The sequence below is a fragment of the Crinia signifera genome, chromosome 11 (genome assembly GCF_055691185.1).
Source record: "Crinia signifera chromosome 11, ASM5569118v1, whole genome shotgun sequence".
Lineage (NCBI taxonomy): Eukaryota > Metazoa > Chordata > Amphibia > Anura > Myobatrachidae > Crinia > Crinia signifera.
The window spans coordinates 90,906,466-90,922,634 of NC_139227.1; the positions used below are offsets into that span (position 1 = coordinate 90,906,466).

At 46.3% G+C, this 16,169-nt stretch overlaps 1 protein-coding gene across 5 annotated transcripts in view; it reads right to left on the reverse strand.

Annotated features, from left to right (window-relative positions):
* Window positions 1-1,446: 1,446 nt before the first annotated feature.
* Window positions 1,447-16,169, reverse strand: part of RAB3IL1 (RAB3A interacting protein like 1) — a 33,185-nt gene continuing 18,462 nt past the window's right edge. For 3 of the 5 annotated variants that reach the window (XM_083165722.1, XM_083165720.1, XM_083165723.1), the window contains 5 exons: window positions 15,521-15,633; window positions 15,088-15,111; window positions 9,790-9,889; window positions 7,632-7,698; window positions 1,447-5,953 (listed from right to left, as the gene is read on the reverse strand). In XM_083165722.1, the coding sequence (XP_083021848.1) occupies window positions 5,871-5,953; window positions 7,632-7,698; window positions 9,790-9,889; window positions 15,088-15,111; window positions 15,521-15,633 (387 nt within the window). In that variant the 3' untranslated portion in view covers window positions 1,447-5,870. The remainder of the gene's footprint in view (window positions 5,954-7,631; window positions 7,699-9,789; window positions 9,890-15,087; window positions 15,112-15,520; window positions 15,634-16,169) is intronic. The other 2 variants (XM_083165721.1, XM_083165724.1) reach the window with 1 other exon arrangement.

Genomic DNA, 16,169 nt, shown 5'->3' on the forward strand with positions numbered 1-16,169 from the left:
GTCATGTCCTGGTCCGGTTTTTAACCCATACCCAATTGTTCCTGATGTTATGCTCTGTCCAAGCAGATGCATTGGCTGATATTTGACTTCTTCTTTTTACTATGAAACAAATGAGCATGGTGAGAAAAAGCAAACGTGTCACTACATATGGCAGCAGATTGTCAGGGCCGAAATAAAAACCGGATCCGGACAAGACCCTGGAACGCCGGATCGGACATCAAACTCTGCATTCCGGAGCTTGCAGTGTCCGGTCCAGGAGGTGTCTTGTCCGGTGGGATGCCTGTGATAGCTTTTGCCAGGGACATGGGGAAGGGGAGATTACAGCCTCCCCATGTGGTCCGGACCATTCCGGTTTTTGCTACATGCCTGGACCATACAGGGAGGCGTTATTCTCCCCCTCCTCCTCTCCCTGGCGACAGCTGTCCTTGCCATTGAGAAAATGTGGTCCTAAATCATGAAGATTATACAGTTGATTTTACAGCTGTGATATTACACTGCAGTGACACCCTGTGGACAAGCATTGCAAGTGCTGCTTGTACTCATCATATTGAGCACTGTGCTGTGAGCTGGCATGTGTCCTTCAAAAAGTGGCAGAGAGCGAGCTGCACTAAGCCAACACTGGAAAAGTACTGAGGTCAGTTGCGGCAACTGTAAAGTACTGTGTCCAAAGCAGTGAAGCAGACTTTATGTCATACCTCTGCTTTCTTTTTCAGAGTAAAGAAATGTTCTGTAAGGAAGAAATTTTTTACTTTATATATATATATAAGGCGGCACTCGTCAGACTTCGTTTGCAGTGAAAAAAAATGTAGTTTATTCCGACATATGTTTTGGGCTGAGCCCGTCGTCAGGGACAAACAATGATACAAACAGTGCACATATATATACACATCCCACAACCAAGACACCTCCCCTCATTAACCCCAACAGATCACAGCTGGGTCCCGACACGCCGATCACCTCCACGTCCGCCACTATGCGTCCAATCCTGACGTCAGAGGCTAGCAGCGTCACTAATTTGTCACTATTGGTTCACGAAGTCACTTTTCAAGTTTACCATTTTTTCTAGTTATTATTGCTTATCGCTAAACCCATTGGAGTAAACCAGTACAGACGTTGGGTATTAGGATATTTGGATGCGGCCTAGCAGTAGTAGTGTCTTATTTGTGTAGTATGTTATCTGTGTTTTTTGTACCATGTATGTTGTTTTATATGCACTTTAATAAAGACTGAATTAAAAAAAAAAAAAGAAAAGGTGACCCAGGCAGCAGTTGATATATTAATTACCGAAGGGAAGAGAGAAAGGTGGGGGATAGAGCAAGAGAGCAGAGTGAGAGCATTATATTATATTAAGCAGTCTTCAACAAAATGGCCACAACAGCATACAAAGACAACAAAATTATACACCATAACACCAATGTGAGTAAAAAGAAAAACACACTCCCACAATTTGATAAAAAGTAATTATTTTAATGCAATTCCAGAGATTATATGTATATGAGCTTCATTGTTACAGGTTGCATAATACTGGTAATAAATGAATACTACACCCAAAAGGGTGATGTGCAGCATAAAATGATCCTTCCCACTTCCTATTCTCCCCCCTCAGTTCCCATACAAATAGCTGTGTGACATATACACAAAGTTCTGTCATGCAGCCGTTCTGCATAATGAGAGTTTTCACAGAAGAAGAGCATTATGGGTAAATGTTACCCTTTCATACCAAGGGGGTTGTGCTTTACCTATAATCACAATGAGGGTCTATGATTTGTTCCAGCAAATAGCCCTCATATGGAATGTGTCTGGACTGTACCGAGGGCGCATGCATTGCAAAGCCAAGTGAGCGATATGCTTGCTGCTCTAGCACCACCTGTACCCAGTTTGTGTGGCAACATGACTGGCACTCAGGCACATTTATTGGGCATGGAGAAGTGATAGTGTCCAGTGATAATGCATTGGACACTATCAGCTCTTAACTGGCAAGTAACAGGCTAGTTTGATCATGACAGTAAGGAGCTGATTGGCTGTGTGTTATCACAAGACACCTTATCACTTCTACAGGCTTAATAATAAATCTGCCCCTCAGTTTCCTGCATCTTGCCTCATCCCCTGCTGTAACGCCATGGCATCACATGCGTTGGGGATGCCCTGGCACGGCATTGGAATATGTAACATAAGTCTAATAACTACACAGGTAATAGTTTACACAATCACATGCATATTCTCATAATATAGAGGAAGCAACCTGTGGCTTTTAAGCTGAGTTCCAGTTCCACATAGCTGTATAGCTGCAGGTAGGGGTATGGGGGAAAACCCGGACTGGACAGCACCCCGGAACACCGTAGTGTCCAGTCTGGGGGGGGGCTGCTGTGACACCTGTCACCAGGTAAGGGGAAGGGGGAGAATACAGCCTTCATGCATGGTCCAGGGATGTAATAAAAACTGGAACGGTCCGAACCACACAGGGAGGCTGTAATCTCCCCTTCCCCATGTCCAGGTGAAAGCCATCACAGGCATCCCACTGGACAAAACACCCCCGTTCCGGGGTCTTGTCCGGGTCCAGTTTTTACTTAGTCCCCTGCAGGTAGCTCAGAGTAGGTAAAACCAGAACGGAACATCTCCCTGCAGCAAACTCTGCCATTCTGTCAGTTGTAGTGCTTGTCCCCATCCGTCTGTGTCTGTAGGGTGTCCTGTCCAGGGGGGGGTGCATGTGACATCTGTCAGGGAGGAGGAACGGAGGGAGAGACTACAACAGTGGTTCCAAACCCTGGTCCTCAAGTACCCCCAACAGTGCACGTTTTCCAGGTCTCCACACAGAATCGCAAGTGACATAATTAGCTCCACCTGTGGATCTTTTCAAATGTGCCTGAATTATGAGTGCACCTGCAGTGACCTGGAAAACGTGCACTGTTGGGGGTACTTGAGGACCAGGGTTGGGAACCACTGGACTACAACATCCTTATATGGTCCGTACTGCTCCAGTTATTACCCCATTCTCGGACCATGTGAGGGGGAAGTAACCTCTTCCTCCCTGCTTCCCCACAGACACCCACAGGGACAGGACACTGGTCGGATGAGGATGAGCACAGCACAAGCTCCGGAATGGCAGAGTTTGCTGCGGGAGCAGATCCGGTCTAGCGTTCCGGGGACCAGACCATTCCGGGTTTTACCCAATCCCCATGTTGCTTAGAGATGGTCCATATATATCATGTACTAAAGCAGCCTTAGGTGAGATTAGTCTAGCTGTGGTTGAATTACAAGTCTCAATATAAGAAACCAGGTTAAAGGTCTCTTCTCTACATTATTATATATCGCAGTGTATGCAACAGTATTACAATCATCCAATAAAATATGGCACAACACTTTAGTTGTGATAATAACAGCTACAACACTCTTGTACGGAGTCGGCAGACTTCCAACTTTCTGATACATAACATACAGACGGAGCCATGGTTATCCCAATGCGATTAAGCATAATGAAAGCCATCTAAATCCTATTCTCATCCAGGAGTTAGGCCAGGGCTGTTCTGAAAGCATTGTGGTTGCTGAGCAAAGCAATGCACCTGGGACCCTACAGATCCATTCATGGAAATAAATATATATATATTTTTTAAATCCTTACTCCTCCTGCACCCTCTCTCCACATGCTTCCAGCGATCAACCAATCAGCATGCTTAAAGCCATTCACTGTCTGGCTGCAGGGAGTGTGGCAGGTAGAGAACTAACTCGACACTCTGATGCAGGGGCACCGACAGGTTGGAGTCCAATTGAATATTCATGTGCGTTAAAGCCTGAGGCTGCCTCCTGTTTTCACCCATGGTACTTTACTCCGGATAACTGAATATTGCCCTCTGTGGCATATCTAATAGCCCGTACGATGCAGGTATTGGCAGCTTACCAGTGAGTCTGTCCATCGTTTTAAAGCACAATCTTTAAAAACAGAGTCACCGTAAACTTGACATCTGCATCCGACAGGCTACAACCTTTACTGCTATGTGTATTGTACAAACTACACTATAGGGATGAAAGATCCCCATCTTTAGAATCGCACATGGTTGAAGACCTTATTCCCACCTATGTCATTTACATACTTTCTCCCTCAATGAAAGCTCATGAAATGTAATAAAAACATTGCATTCAAATAATAAGCAATGTGCCCATTCACAGTGTCCTTTGCATTTAGCTTGTGAGACCTTATTAGAGTGCATTGTAAGTATGTAGACATATTCAATAACTGCCTGTGTTTCATTTCATTACAGAAAACATGAAAACCCATAGGTGGGTATAGACTAGATTCACTTCAGTATGGCTTGATACGCACTATGTGATATATCAGTTGTTACAATCACTGAGCGATATATCGCTTGTGTATTGGCTCATGCGTCATTCCAGACATATCGTGTCGGCCCTGCAAGATGGTAGATGCCGACATATCTTGCATATATAGTGGTACAACTGCCTGCATGTTTGGGTAGCTGCTGGACTGTACCATTATGCTTGCTGCAGGGAGCGTCAACAATCACAAACAGCTGGGAAGGTCAATTTAAATGCCCTCCCAGTTGTTATGTTTGGCCAGATACATTGAGCAGGCGATTGGTACGTTTGTATAGCTTACCAATTAGGTCTGTGGTTTGGTTAGTTGGCCTGTCAGGGATGTACCAAGCATATGTGAAGACTGGAGTGTATATAGTAAGGGTGGACAAAGCTGGAGTGCAGTCAGCAAGTGCAGTTGAAGGAATGCTGCAGTCCCTGCCCTAGAATCAAACATTCCAAAACCTCTACCATGTAAGGTAAGAGAAATGGAAGGTACAGCCGCAAATTGTCCCCTTGCTTATTAATTGGTATCTACCAATGAGGAGGAAGGGGTGTGTGCAGACATAAAAGCACTAGGGCCCACTGTCATAAGTAAATGCAGGTGGGGTTTACAGTTGCCCTGAAACCACTCGCAGAGCTGGGAACTTGATTGTGGAATGGTGCCCACATCCGAAAAATAAAACATTCAGCTCAGGTGTGATTGCCCTACTGTTGCACCTAGCGGCTTGCTGTCATCACTATATATATATATGTATTACATATACTACATTATATGAAGTGTGACGTATGCCCGCTTCCTGCGCTGTTCACATTAAAAGCAAGCATTTGCCCCTTTCTGTTATATGAGTTCTACTGAACTGATATAATGCCCAAAAGGGAAATCACTGCCCAAAGCTTTTAGTTTAGTTGCTCCGCCCAGGGCCGCCGAGAGGGGGGGAATTACTCTGGCCCGGGCTTGCTGGAGGGGCCCAGCTGGGGTCCTGGTCCACCCCTCTCCCCGTCCCTCCCGGGCAGCAGCAGCACACACCTCTACAGCATGTTCTGTGCTGACAGCAGGCTCAGCATGTGCGTCTCACTGACAGCGTGAGTTTATGCTGAGCCTGCTGTCAGCACAGCACATGTTGTAGGTCTGTGCTGCTGCTGAGGTGGGGACAATTCACCCCCCTCTAAACATTTTGGGGGTGTGGCCTAACTAGGGAAGTGGTCACACCTCCAGCAATTAGGCCACCCCCCAAAGTTTTAGCGGGACCCGACATACCTCTCGGTGACCCTGGCTCCACCCACACTATGCCCATGGTTGGGTTTGTCACATATGCAGCTGTTACTGAATGATCTCTAAGGAGTTAAGTATTCTTTATGCATTGTACATATTTATCACTGAGAACAATAATATTTGTACCATATAGAAGGCGCTAAGTCCACATAGAGTAGCTATAACCTCAGGTCCAGTTGTATTTCCACACGTACACCCACACATTGTGCTCTCGTATATTCACTAGACCCCCACAGCAGGAACTTGAGTGGTATCAGTCGTTCTGGAGGTCCTGGTTATGAAACTGCTAGGACTCATTGGGATAGAAGCCCAGTTTGGCCACTGACATCTCACGGCGGAGTCTCATGATCTCCCAGAAAATTAGCTCCGCTATGGGGGTGATAAAAAGGGTGATTTTTAGCATGCATATATTTTATATAATATAATAATAATAACAACAGAAAAACAATTCTATATCATTATTTTGGTAGTCCCCCATGCCCACGGAAAAGTGTGTACTTCTACTGCATCCCAACCCAGTGAAGCAGACAGGTCGTGTAGAAAACCTCCTTATGAAGGAGATAGGTCAGTAAGCCCCGCCCCCTGCCACCGGACCTGCAAGTCTTGGCATGTGTTCCTAGGTGGGGGTGGAGCTTAATGACGTGTTAGCTCAGCCGCACCCCAAAGTGGCTAGCATCACCTCTCCGGGGCATATTATAGGGAAGGATATCTTTCCTCATTACTGCCCTGAAGCAAGCAAACGTGTGTATTTCATCATAATGACCTGTAATGTTTACCTTATACAGGAAATATCTTTTCTTACATAACATTTTTTATTTGAATTTATATAACAAATGTGAGTGATGCTGGCACTTTTTGTGGATATTTTGCCCATCTCTCACAGAGTTAAACTATTTTTACAGCTTACAAATACTGGACTGTATCCTATATGCAGGATAAGTCGTGGTAATTTGCAGCTATAGTTACATACAGGATACTGGGAATTATAATCAGCATAATTATGATTGGCTGAGTGCTTCCCAATGATACAATTACTATTTTATATCCTATTGTGTTACAGTCAAACTGCGAATGGCTCATTAAATCAGTAATGGTTCCTGTAGTGAACTGTACTTTTGTGTTATGGAAAATGTCATCTATTTACATTAATACAGTGATATTTGCAATTGATCCGCAGAAAGAAAGCAACGGATGTTTGATCTTAATTAGTCATTTCATTTTCTATTGCCACCTGGTCTTAATTTCCTTTCACCTGGTAAATGAGGCTTTATTCTTTAATAATAATAAGGATACTGCCCAGCCTAACACAGAGGGGGACGATTCAGGATTGCTCATTGCGATCCATATTCGTCTCTAGTCCTGATGGTCAGATTTTGTGCATGCGCATTTCTGCGCATATGCAAACCTGACACCCAATGGCTTTGTCGGGTTACACACTGGTCGGGCTGTTTGTTGCATGGAGGGAGGCACAGGGGCAGACGCTGGTGTGCCGGTGCCTGCTGGGGGTGGGCAGCTGATGTCACATGATCAACACCCTCCCCCTCTTCACGGACACCTGAATTAGGTTCCAGAGTGTATTAATTTTTTACCATAAGTTTAGCATTTATTACTACATTGCATAAAGCGCAGTATCTGGGGATGGCACCGTCACTCCCCCACAGCCCTTGTTTTTGGGTAGAAGGGTGGCACAGCCAGTATTGCTACTGCAATGTTGCCCTGGATACTCCAAGCACTGCAGGCATCCTGCATCCGTACAACCACTTGGAGTATCCTCAGAACGCTCCGGCCAGTGCTAAGCCTCCCAGTGCTAATGGCCCTGCTGATGTATTAGAGTGGCCACTGGGAGAACTGCATATCCCAGCAGCCTTTGCAACACCCAGCACCCCCCAGAGCCTCAAATCAGCCTCCGGGACTCCAAGCAGCTCCCTCCACAGTCAGAAGATGGAGGGGAGACCACTGGGAGCCATGGAGATGACTGGAGAGTGATGGACAGGTATCTTTAAAAAAAAAAAAAAAATTTGGTGGGAGGAGCACTGGGGCCACTTACTGTCTTGACGCACCAGACCTTGCTGTATGTAACGGATGTAGGTGAAGAAATTGCACACAGCTGTTATCTATAGGAAGGAAAGGACATCATGAGAGAACTTCAACATGGGCAGCGGATGAAAGCCAGGTTTCAATGAGGACAGAAGAGGAAGCAAATTTGGGGAGTTGTGACCGTGAAGAGGTTAGTGGGATGTAGGATGGGAATTCTATTGGAGATGGAATATTGCTATTGCTATGATTCTATCAATTATCTTCCAGAAGGTGCTAAAAAAATAAGTAGATTCTGATTGGTTGCTTTGGGCAACATCCCATCTTAGTAAATAAACCCCTACATGTAGGATACGTGAGATGAGCAATCGCGCTATGGCCTACTTCATGTTTGTATGCACTGGTCGATTATCGCCAGACTGCACATGTGCCGTGATCGCAACATGCTTGTGCAAAGCTGCAGCTGTGATCCCGCTTGCAATGAGGGTTTGACAGGAAGTGATCGTTTGAAGGCGTTAACGGGTCGTTTATGGGGAGTGGTTGGGAAAAAGAAGGGTTTCATGACCACATTTGGGACGTGTATATGTTAATGGATGCAAGTCCATATATTCAATAAACTTAGCATGTGAGACATTGCTGCTGTGTCCAGCCTGAGTAGCCATACGCCAACCCTTAACCCTTTGCAGTTCAATTTTTTTTTTTGCAATTCAAACAGTCTGGTTTAAATGTTTTAATTAATTGTCATTTTTTATTATTATTATTATTATTATTATTATTGGTACTGCTTTCCTAGCACGGCGCCCGTCTCATTGATTGTATGCCTTAAGTTTAAGGTACTTAAGGCATACAATCAACGCGATGGACCCGATTTTTTAATCTCATGGATCTTATGCATCCATAAGATGCATGAGATCCATGAGATAAAAAAATCGTGAGCCCCCAATAACCATTGTTAACGCCACCAGCACTATCAACGCCAACCCAAAGCGTGGCGAGCGCAGCGAGCCCGCGTGGGGCGGCGGTACGCGTCCTCCGACCTTTTCATACCCCCACTATCCACGTCAGCTTGGAGTTGATTTTATATAGTGTGTTGAGCGCAGCGAGCCACCGAGCCCGAAGCGTGGCGAGCGCAGCGAGCCCCGCGAGGGGACGCGGACTACTTTACATGTATTCTGCGTCCCCTCGCGGGGCTCGCTGCACTTGCCACGCTATATAAAATCAACTCCACGCTGACGTGGATAGTGGGGGTATGAAAAGGTCGGAGGACGCGTACCGCCCCGCCCCTCGCGGGCTCGCTGCGCTCGCCATGCTTCGGGTTGGCGTCAATAGTGGGGTGGCGTTAACAATGGGGGGGCCATTTCACCCATGAGGGGGGTTAGCAATTAAAATTGGGGTTTTGGGGCCTTTTTACATTGATTCCAATGTAAAAATCTCGTTGATTGCGTCGATTGCATCATCTCATGCATCTTATGCCGCAAAAACACATAAGATGCATGAGATGCTTGAGATATCAGCCCCACACATACAATCTAGATCGGGGGCGCCGTGCTAGGAAAGCAGTACCTTATTATTATTATTATTATTATTATTCAAAAATGGTTTACATTGAATGCTGAATGATGTTAATGTTCTTATTTTAAAGTGGCTCACCATTGGATCTGCTACTAGCGCTAGGACTGTTGAGCCTGACTAGATGTTAGACTTGAATGGGTTAAAGTGTATGGGGATACACTATGCAAGTCGCATAGTAATCCTATTCCCTGTTACTGGGAGAGGATCCGACTCACAGGTTGGACGTTCAGCACAGTACCACACATCGGATCTGTTATACACATGCGATTGGGGCTGATTGCACCCAATTTCTCAGCCCGATCCGCTGGAATCAGGTGAAATCGGCCCAAATCGCATTGTGTACATTCCTTGTTTTTGCGTATAGCCTGCAAATGTGTGCGCAGTTGCGAATGGGTTAGCAATAGCTCCAGGGGTGGCTAGATTCATTTCTGGGCAGCAGCTTCACCTGCTAACATTAGCGATTCCGTAGCCTAGACATACGCCCTACCTAATGCATTAGCATACAAACATGATTTAGATGCTATGACCAGCCTTACATATACATTAACATGCGTGTATTCAGATGCCTGTTAGAGGAGTAGATCTATCGCAGCACTTACCCTGTACCGGCAGGATGGTGAAATGAAATAATAATTCCCAGAATCCCCTAGTTTTATTCGGTGGCGGCAAGGACGTGACAAACCACTAAGCGCGCACTTCCTAAGATTAAATTAAAGAACAGAGAAGAATATAATTGGCACCAGTCATAATCTTAAATGATCCGTTTGTTCGAATTGTACCCCAAAAAAACATGGGCATAAGGAGTACCTGTCACCATAGCATTTTTTTATTAAATTGTATTTAAAAATACTGATTGTAAGGGACAAACCTTGTGTCATGGAGGCACATAGTGAGATTTACCAAGCAGTGCATGTACATATGTGAGTTTATGCATTCTTACCACTACATTCCATTCTGATTGGACAGATCTTTGCCAGGTTTTGCTTTCTGTAAAATGGTCTGAAACTGGATGCAACACATAATAAATGTGTATTGTGGGAGTGTCATATGCATGTAGCTAAAATCCTCAGCCATTCTAAGTCGCACACATAGAGAAGGAATGACTTGCAACTAGCATAGGGCTGGTGCAATTGCCACTATTTATTTGATGATGGAGGCTGCAACAGTAAGTGGGGGTTATTCAGACCAGATCACTGCTGTGCGAAATTGCAGTGGCCTGCGATCGGTTAGCTGCCAGAGTTATATCCCATACCTCCCAACCGTCCCGATAACCGCGGGAACGTTCCGGTTTTCGGGAACGTTCCCGTGTCCCTCCTGCAGCCGGCAGTGTCCTGCTGCAGAGGGGGGGGGCAGTTGGGAGTCCACCCTGTTAGTGGATGGGCAGCGGTAAATTGATGCCCATGACCCGACAGGGTAAATGGGGGGTTTGGCCTCGTGGGACGATGCACTTATAGGCCACGCTCAAGCCACACACCTGCACCTGAGTCCCTCTTCATCTAGATGCAAATCCATTTGCAACTCAGTAAGCATCTACTGATTTTTCCAGTCTGTGCAAGTGTGCGTAACTCTGACCCTGCCACAAGTCTACGACAGAATCAGACTGATCGAGGCCGCAGCAGACGTCACAGACCCTCCCTGAAAATGCTTGGACATACCTGCAATTTTCCTGTCACTCCCCAATGCCACCCTGTTTCCACCCACAAACCGCTGGTGCCATCATGCACGGGCACTGCGGCCCAAATGCATGCGCACAGTCATTCGATAATCGATAGTCTTGCGAAATCACACAGCAGCGTTCAGGTCTGCATAACCTCCGGTGTAAGAACAGTGAGCGGTGTGGCTTCCCACAGATTGTAGCATTAGCTCCAGTGGTGTAACAATAATTTATGCCCCGTGCCGGGGAAATTTGACGGTCCTCTAGCATCCTCAAAAACTGCCTGCTTTAAGAGACAGCCAGGAGGAGCGCCGGACCAGGCAAGTAAATCTGCGGGTCCACTCTCGACTCCCTGCCACAAGCAGCATAGCAATAGCTCCCGCAGACCCCCGGGCGCCCACACTTGGTCAGCGCCTCCCCGCCATTGCGGGGTCTGCAGGGCTATTGTTAGCTCAATGGAATCACGCGTTAATAAAATAGTAAATCTGACTACTGTGACGTCACACAAGGCCGGTCACCTTAAGGATCAGTCCCAGTAGATCCATTTTACAAACTCTTAACAAGATAACACATCTTGTTTTTTGCTGTGATATCTATTATTCTAGCCAACTGGTCTGATGCCCATGGCAGTCTACGTACAGTAGCAGAGGATTACATTCTGATGCCCATGGCAGTCTTTGTACAGTAGCATGGGATTACATTCTGATGCCCAGGGCAGTCTACGTACAGTAGCATGGGATTACATTCTGATGCCCATGGCAGTCTACGTACAGTAGCAGAGGATTACATTCTGATGCCCATGGCAGTCAACGTACAGTAGCAGAGGATTACATTCTGATGCCCATGGCAGTCTACGTACAGTAGCAGAGGATTACATTCTGATGACCATGGCAGTCTACGTACAGTAGCAGAGGATTACATTCTGATGCCCATGGCAGTCTACGTACAGTAGCAGAGGATTACATTCTGATGCCAATGGCAGTCTATGTACAGTAGCAGAGGATTACATACTGATGCCCATGGCAGTCTACGTACAGTAGCAGAGGATTACATTCTGATGCCCATGGCAGTCTACGTACAGTAGCAGAGGATTACATTCTGATGCCCATGGCAGTCTTTGTACAGTAGCATGGGATTACATTCTGATGCCCATGGCAGTCTTTGTACAGTAGCATGGGATTACATTCTGATGCCCAGGGCAGTCTACGTACAGTAGCAGAGGATTACATTCTGATGCCCATGGCAGTCTACGTACAGTAGCAGAGGATTACATTCTGATGCCCATGGCAGTCTACGTACAGTAGCAGAGGATTACATTCTGATGCCCATGGCAGTCTACGTACAGTAGCAGAGGATTACATTCTGATGCCCATGGCAGTCTACGTACAGTAGCAGAGGATTACATTCTGATGCCCATGGCAGTCTATGTACAGTAGCAGAGGATTACATACTGATGCCCATGGCAGTCTACGTACAGTAGCAGAGGATTACATTCTGATGCCCATGGCAGTTTACGTACAGTAGCAGAGGATTACATTCTGATGCCCATGGCAGTCTACGTACAGTAGCAGAGGATTACATTCTGAGAATATAAAGCAGGAATTTCAAATACAGTAGAATATTTTTCTTTCATCACTTAACATTAAATGCAGACATGGTAATCCTGTAATGATTGGCCATGCCTAATACAGACTCATGTGACAACATTCATCATGAGGGGAAAGTGACGGAAGTGCCAATTAAAGAGACCTAATTACTACGTTTTTCCCTTCTCTGCTCCAAACTATACATATTAAGATCTTTTAGTGTTTCCTGGTAAGTTTTGTGATGTAGGCCATGCACCATTTTATTTGCCCTTCTTTGTAAAGTGCCTAATGTATTTATATCCTTCTGGAGATATGGCCTCCAGAACTGAACACAGTACTCTAGCATACTTACTCTAATCAGAATTTCGCCCTGTCATTTCCTTAGCCAAAAACAGTCATATTAAATCTGGGTTGCCTACTTTCTGGCTGCCCCTCCGGGAGAGGACAGCCAGTTCAGTGAAGAAGGGGGGCGGGGGGGGGGGGGCGCTGATGGTACGGGATAGGGGCGGGGCGACTGGTGGATCATCCGGAGTGGGGGTGTGGTCAGCGCGATCGCATCCTTGTGGCCACACCCCCCACCTTTCAATGCCGGTATTTCAGGCATTGCAGAGCAGGGGCAGGGCTACGATTTGCGTCATTTGCTCCCACAGACCATCCCCCCCCCCTTCCCCCCCCCGCCGAGGGGAGGTCGCGGGAGACTGTCCACATTTCATGAGGCTTGCCCCCCTTTCCGGGGGTCGGAAGGGGGACTGATTTCCGGGAACCCTGTATTATATACTATGCTGGAAGGTAAAGCTTTGCTTCCAGGCAGACAGTGGATTCAGAAGTATGTCTCTAGCTATGGAATCTGGCTTCTGTATATGTAGCATGGTCTTTATATAATCAGACAGTGCTGTTTATTATCATTGCAGTAGTACATGATAGGGTTGTTTTAATTCAATGTAGAGCAAAGGAGATCTGTACATCATCCAAGGTACTTAAATATAGAATAAAAGAGCTTATCTCCATAACACAAGATTGGACTGGAGTGGGCTTTATATGGAAAGGGTGCCAGGGAGGGGAAGGGGACAAGGGAAGGGGGATGGGGGCAGGCAGGCAGGCAGTTAGGTGCCCACGCCATCTCGCGGGGAGGACAAATGTGCAGTATGCATAATGGCCCTTATTCTGATTGACTCTCAAGGCTGCAAATTTCGCAACCTTGCGAGTCCCCCAGATGCCCGGATGCGGGACCATATGATTTGTCTACAACAAGAAGATAGACATCCATTAGGTCGAAACCATTAGTTCGACAACTCAATAGGTCGACATGCCATTAGGTCAACATGTTATTAGGTCGACATGCCATTCGGTCGACATGCCATTAGGTCGACACTGCCATTAGGTCGACAGTGTCTAGGTCGACAGTCAAAAGGTCGACATGGGGTTTTTCACTGGGGTTTTTTACCCAGATGTCGACACAGTCGACATGGACACAGTTTGAAGTGAACCGCAGCCCCTCACATCGCTCGCAATGCTTCGGGCACGGTGCCTCGCTGCGCTCGGCACACTATTTGATTCTCACACCTCGCCCTAGTGGATGGTAGGGCATGAAATACCGCCTGTCGGCACATGTCGGCTCAAAAAACAGTGAAAACCCCATGTCAACCTTTTGACTGTCGACCAAGACACTGTCGACCTAATGGCATGTCGACCTAATGAGTTGTCGAACTAACGGTGTCGACCTAATGGCTGTCTATCTTCTTGTTGTAGACAAATAGTCTGGATACCCAGATGCCCCCAGGTATGCGAATGGATGATTTTCATAATCATCCATCCGCAGCTTTGGGTGCAGGGGAGAAATCGTTCGATGGCCAGTGACCATCAAATGATTTCTTCAGCGCTCGTAGATCTGAGACACTACAATGATCACCTCTATGATCACCTCTATGGTGTCTCTGATCTGCGGGCGCCCTGTGTGAGGACAGAGCGGGCAGCTGACATCCGGTGACGTCAGACACCCGCACCATCAGGGAATTACCATGGGAACACCCAGCGTATTAATGGGAACACCCATAAAACATTTGGCATTCCCATAGGCAAATTCCCCGGCCCGCCTCCCCATGCCCCCGCCCAGACTTCTGTGTGCGAGTGCTGTGGGTGCTCTCAGACAGAGGCTGCACACGCGCATAAAAACCTATGCGCATGTGCAGTCACAAACAATCGGTCCCCCGGGCGAACGTGCCGGGAACTGATTGATTTAGAATAACCCCCAATATCCATATTATATCCATGTGTGGAAAATATTATTATTATTATTATTATTATGCACATTTAGAAATCATCAAGCATCATAGGAGATTTAAAAGGGGTGTAAAACGAATTCCATTAATGCCCACACAATCAGAGAGTCTGAAGCATGCGTAATAAAATATACAATGCAAATGTTTTAAGAAAACCGTATTGTTAACACTGAAGCATGCGGGAAAGGAGGTAGATTATTGTGGAATCCGTGTGATTCATGGTGAAGTCCAAGTTCTTCTCCATGTCCTAGTACAAGCATGGCCACACTCACATCACACAGAGTAGAAGCAACATATTAGTACTGCAGTTACTAGATCTCAGAAAGTCCCATAAGCCATTCATTAGTGGATTAATAGGGGTTTTTGTGTTGCACTTACGTTACGACCTCCACCCGACACCCGCTGAAAGGAAGACAAAACAAAAGAACATATCTGTGGTCACAGGTAGCCTAGATAATAACAATAGCTGGGCCCCACAGTCAGGGCAGCAGAGAGCCTGGCTGGGCCCAGGTACTTTGCCGGAGGCGTGGTCTATTTGTGGGAGGAGTGGTCAAGCACCCTTAGAAAAAAATAGTACTTTCAGCACCATACTGCAGCCCAGCATACAGAAGCATGTGCATTTTTGAGAAGCGCTGCCAGGTAATGGGGACCCACTGGGCCCTTCCATCAGACCTGGGCCCGGGTAAATAGTACCCCATCCACCCGTCTCGGTACCACAGTCCACAGTAGCATGGAGCATACAGCAGACTAATCTTTTGCAGATCTTATCTCCAATTTCAGTGCTTATTTATTTTACCCATCAAGTATTTACCTGGGCCCCCCACGTTCCACAGCTGATGCTTTCACCACTGGCAGAACAGGCTGTATCACCGGCTCCACTGACAGGGTATTGTCTGCTACAGCAGTAAGGACCTGTTCCGACAACTATAATAACATAAGACGTGGATGTTGCTTATTAGAAAACATTCACAGCTTAGATAGTAATGTGCTCTATAAGATGTTTAGGGTGAAATGTAATAGGATGAGAGATTCAGAAAGTGAGAGATTTGGTCAGACATCTGCAGTTTTTTTAAAGCAGCAATCATTTACTCTTCAACATCAAACTGGTTTTGTAGTGTAAATGATTGCTGCTTTTAAAAAAAAACTTGAGATGTCTTACCAAATCTCTCACTTTCTGAATCTCTCATCGTATAAAATTTGTATCCACATATGCACAATCAGGCTTTGTACAGGGGCTTAAACTGACATACACATTTTAATGTGGTATAATATATATATACTGGGAACACTAGAATGTTACATAATAAAAACTGAGGCACTCATACCTCCCAACTGTCCCGCTTATCGCGGGAATGTCCCGGTATTTTGGGACATTCTCACGTCCCTCCCACCGCCGGCAGTGTCCCGAGGCAAGGGGGGGGGAGTTGTGAGTCCCCCCTGTCGTCCGTGAATAGACGTTG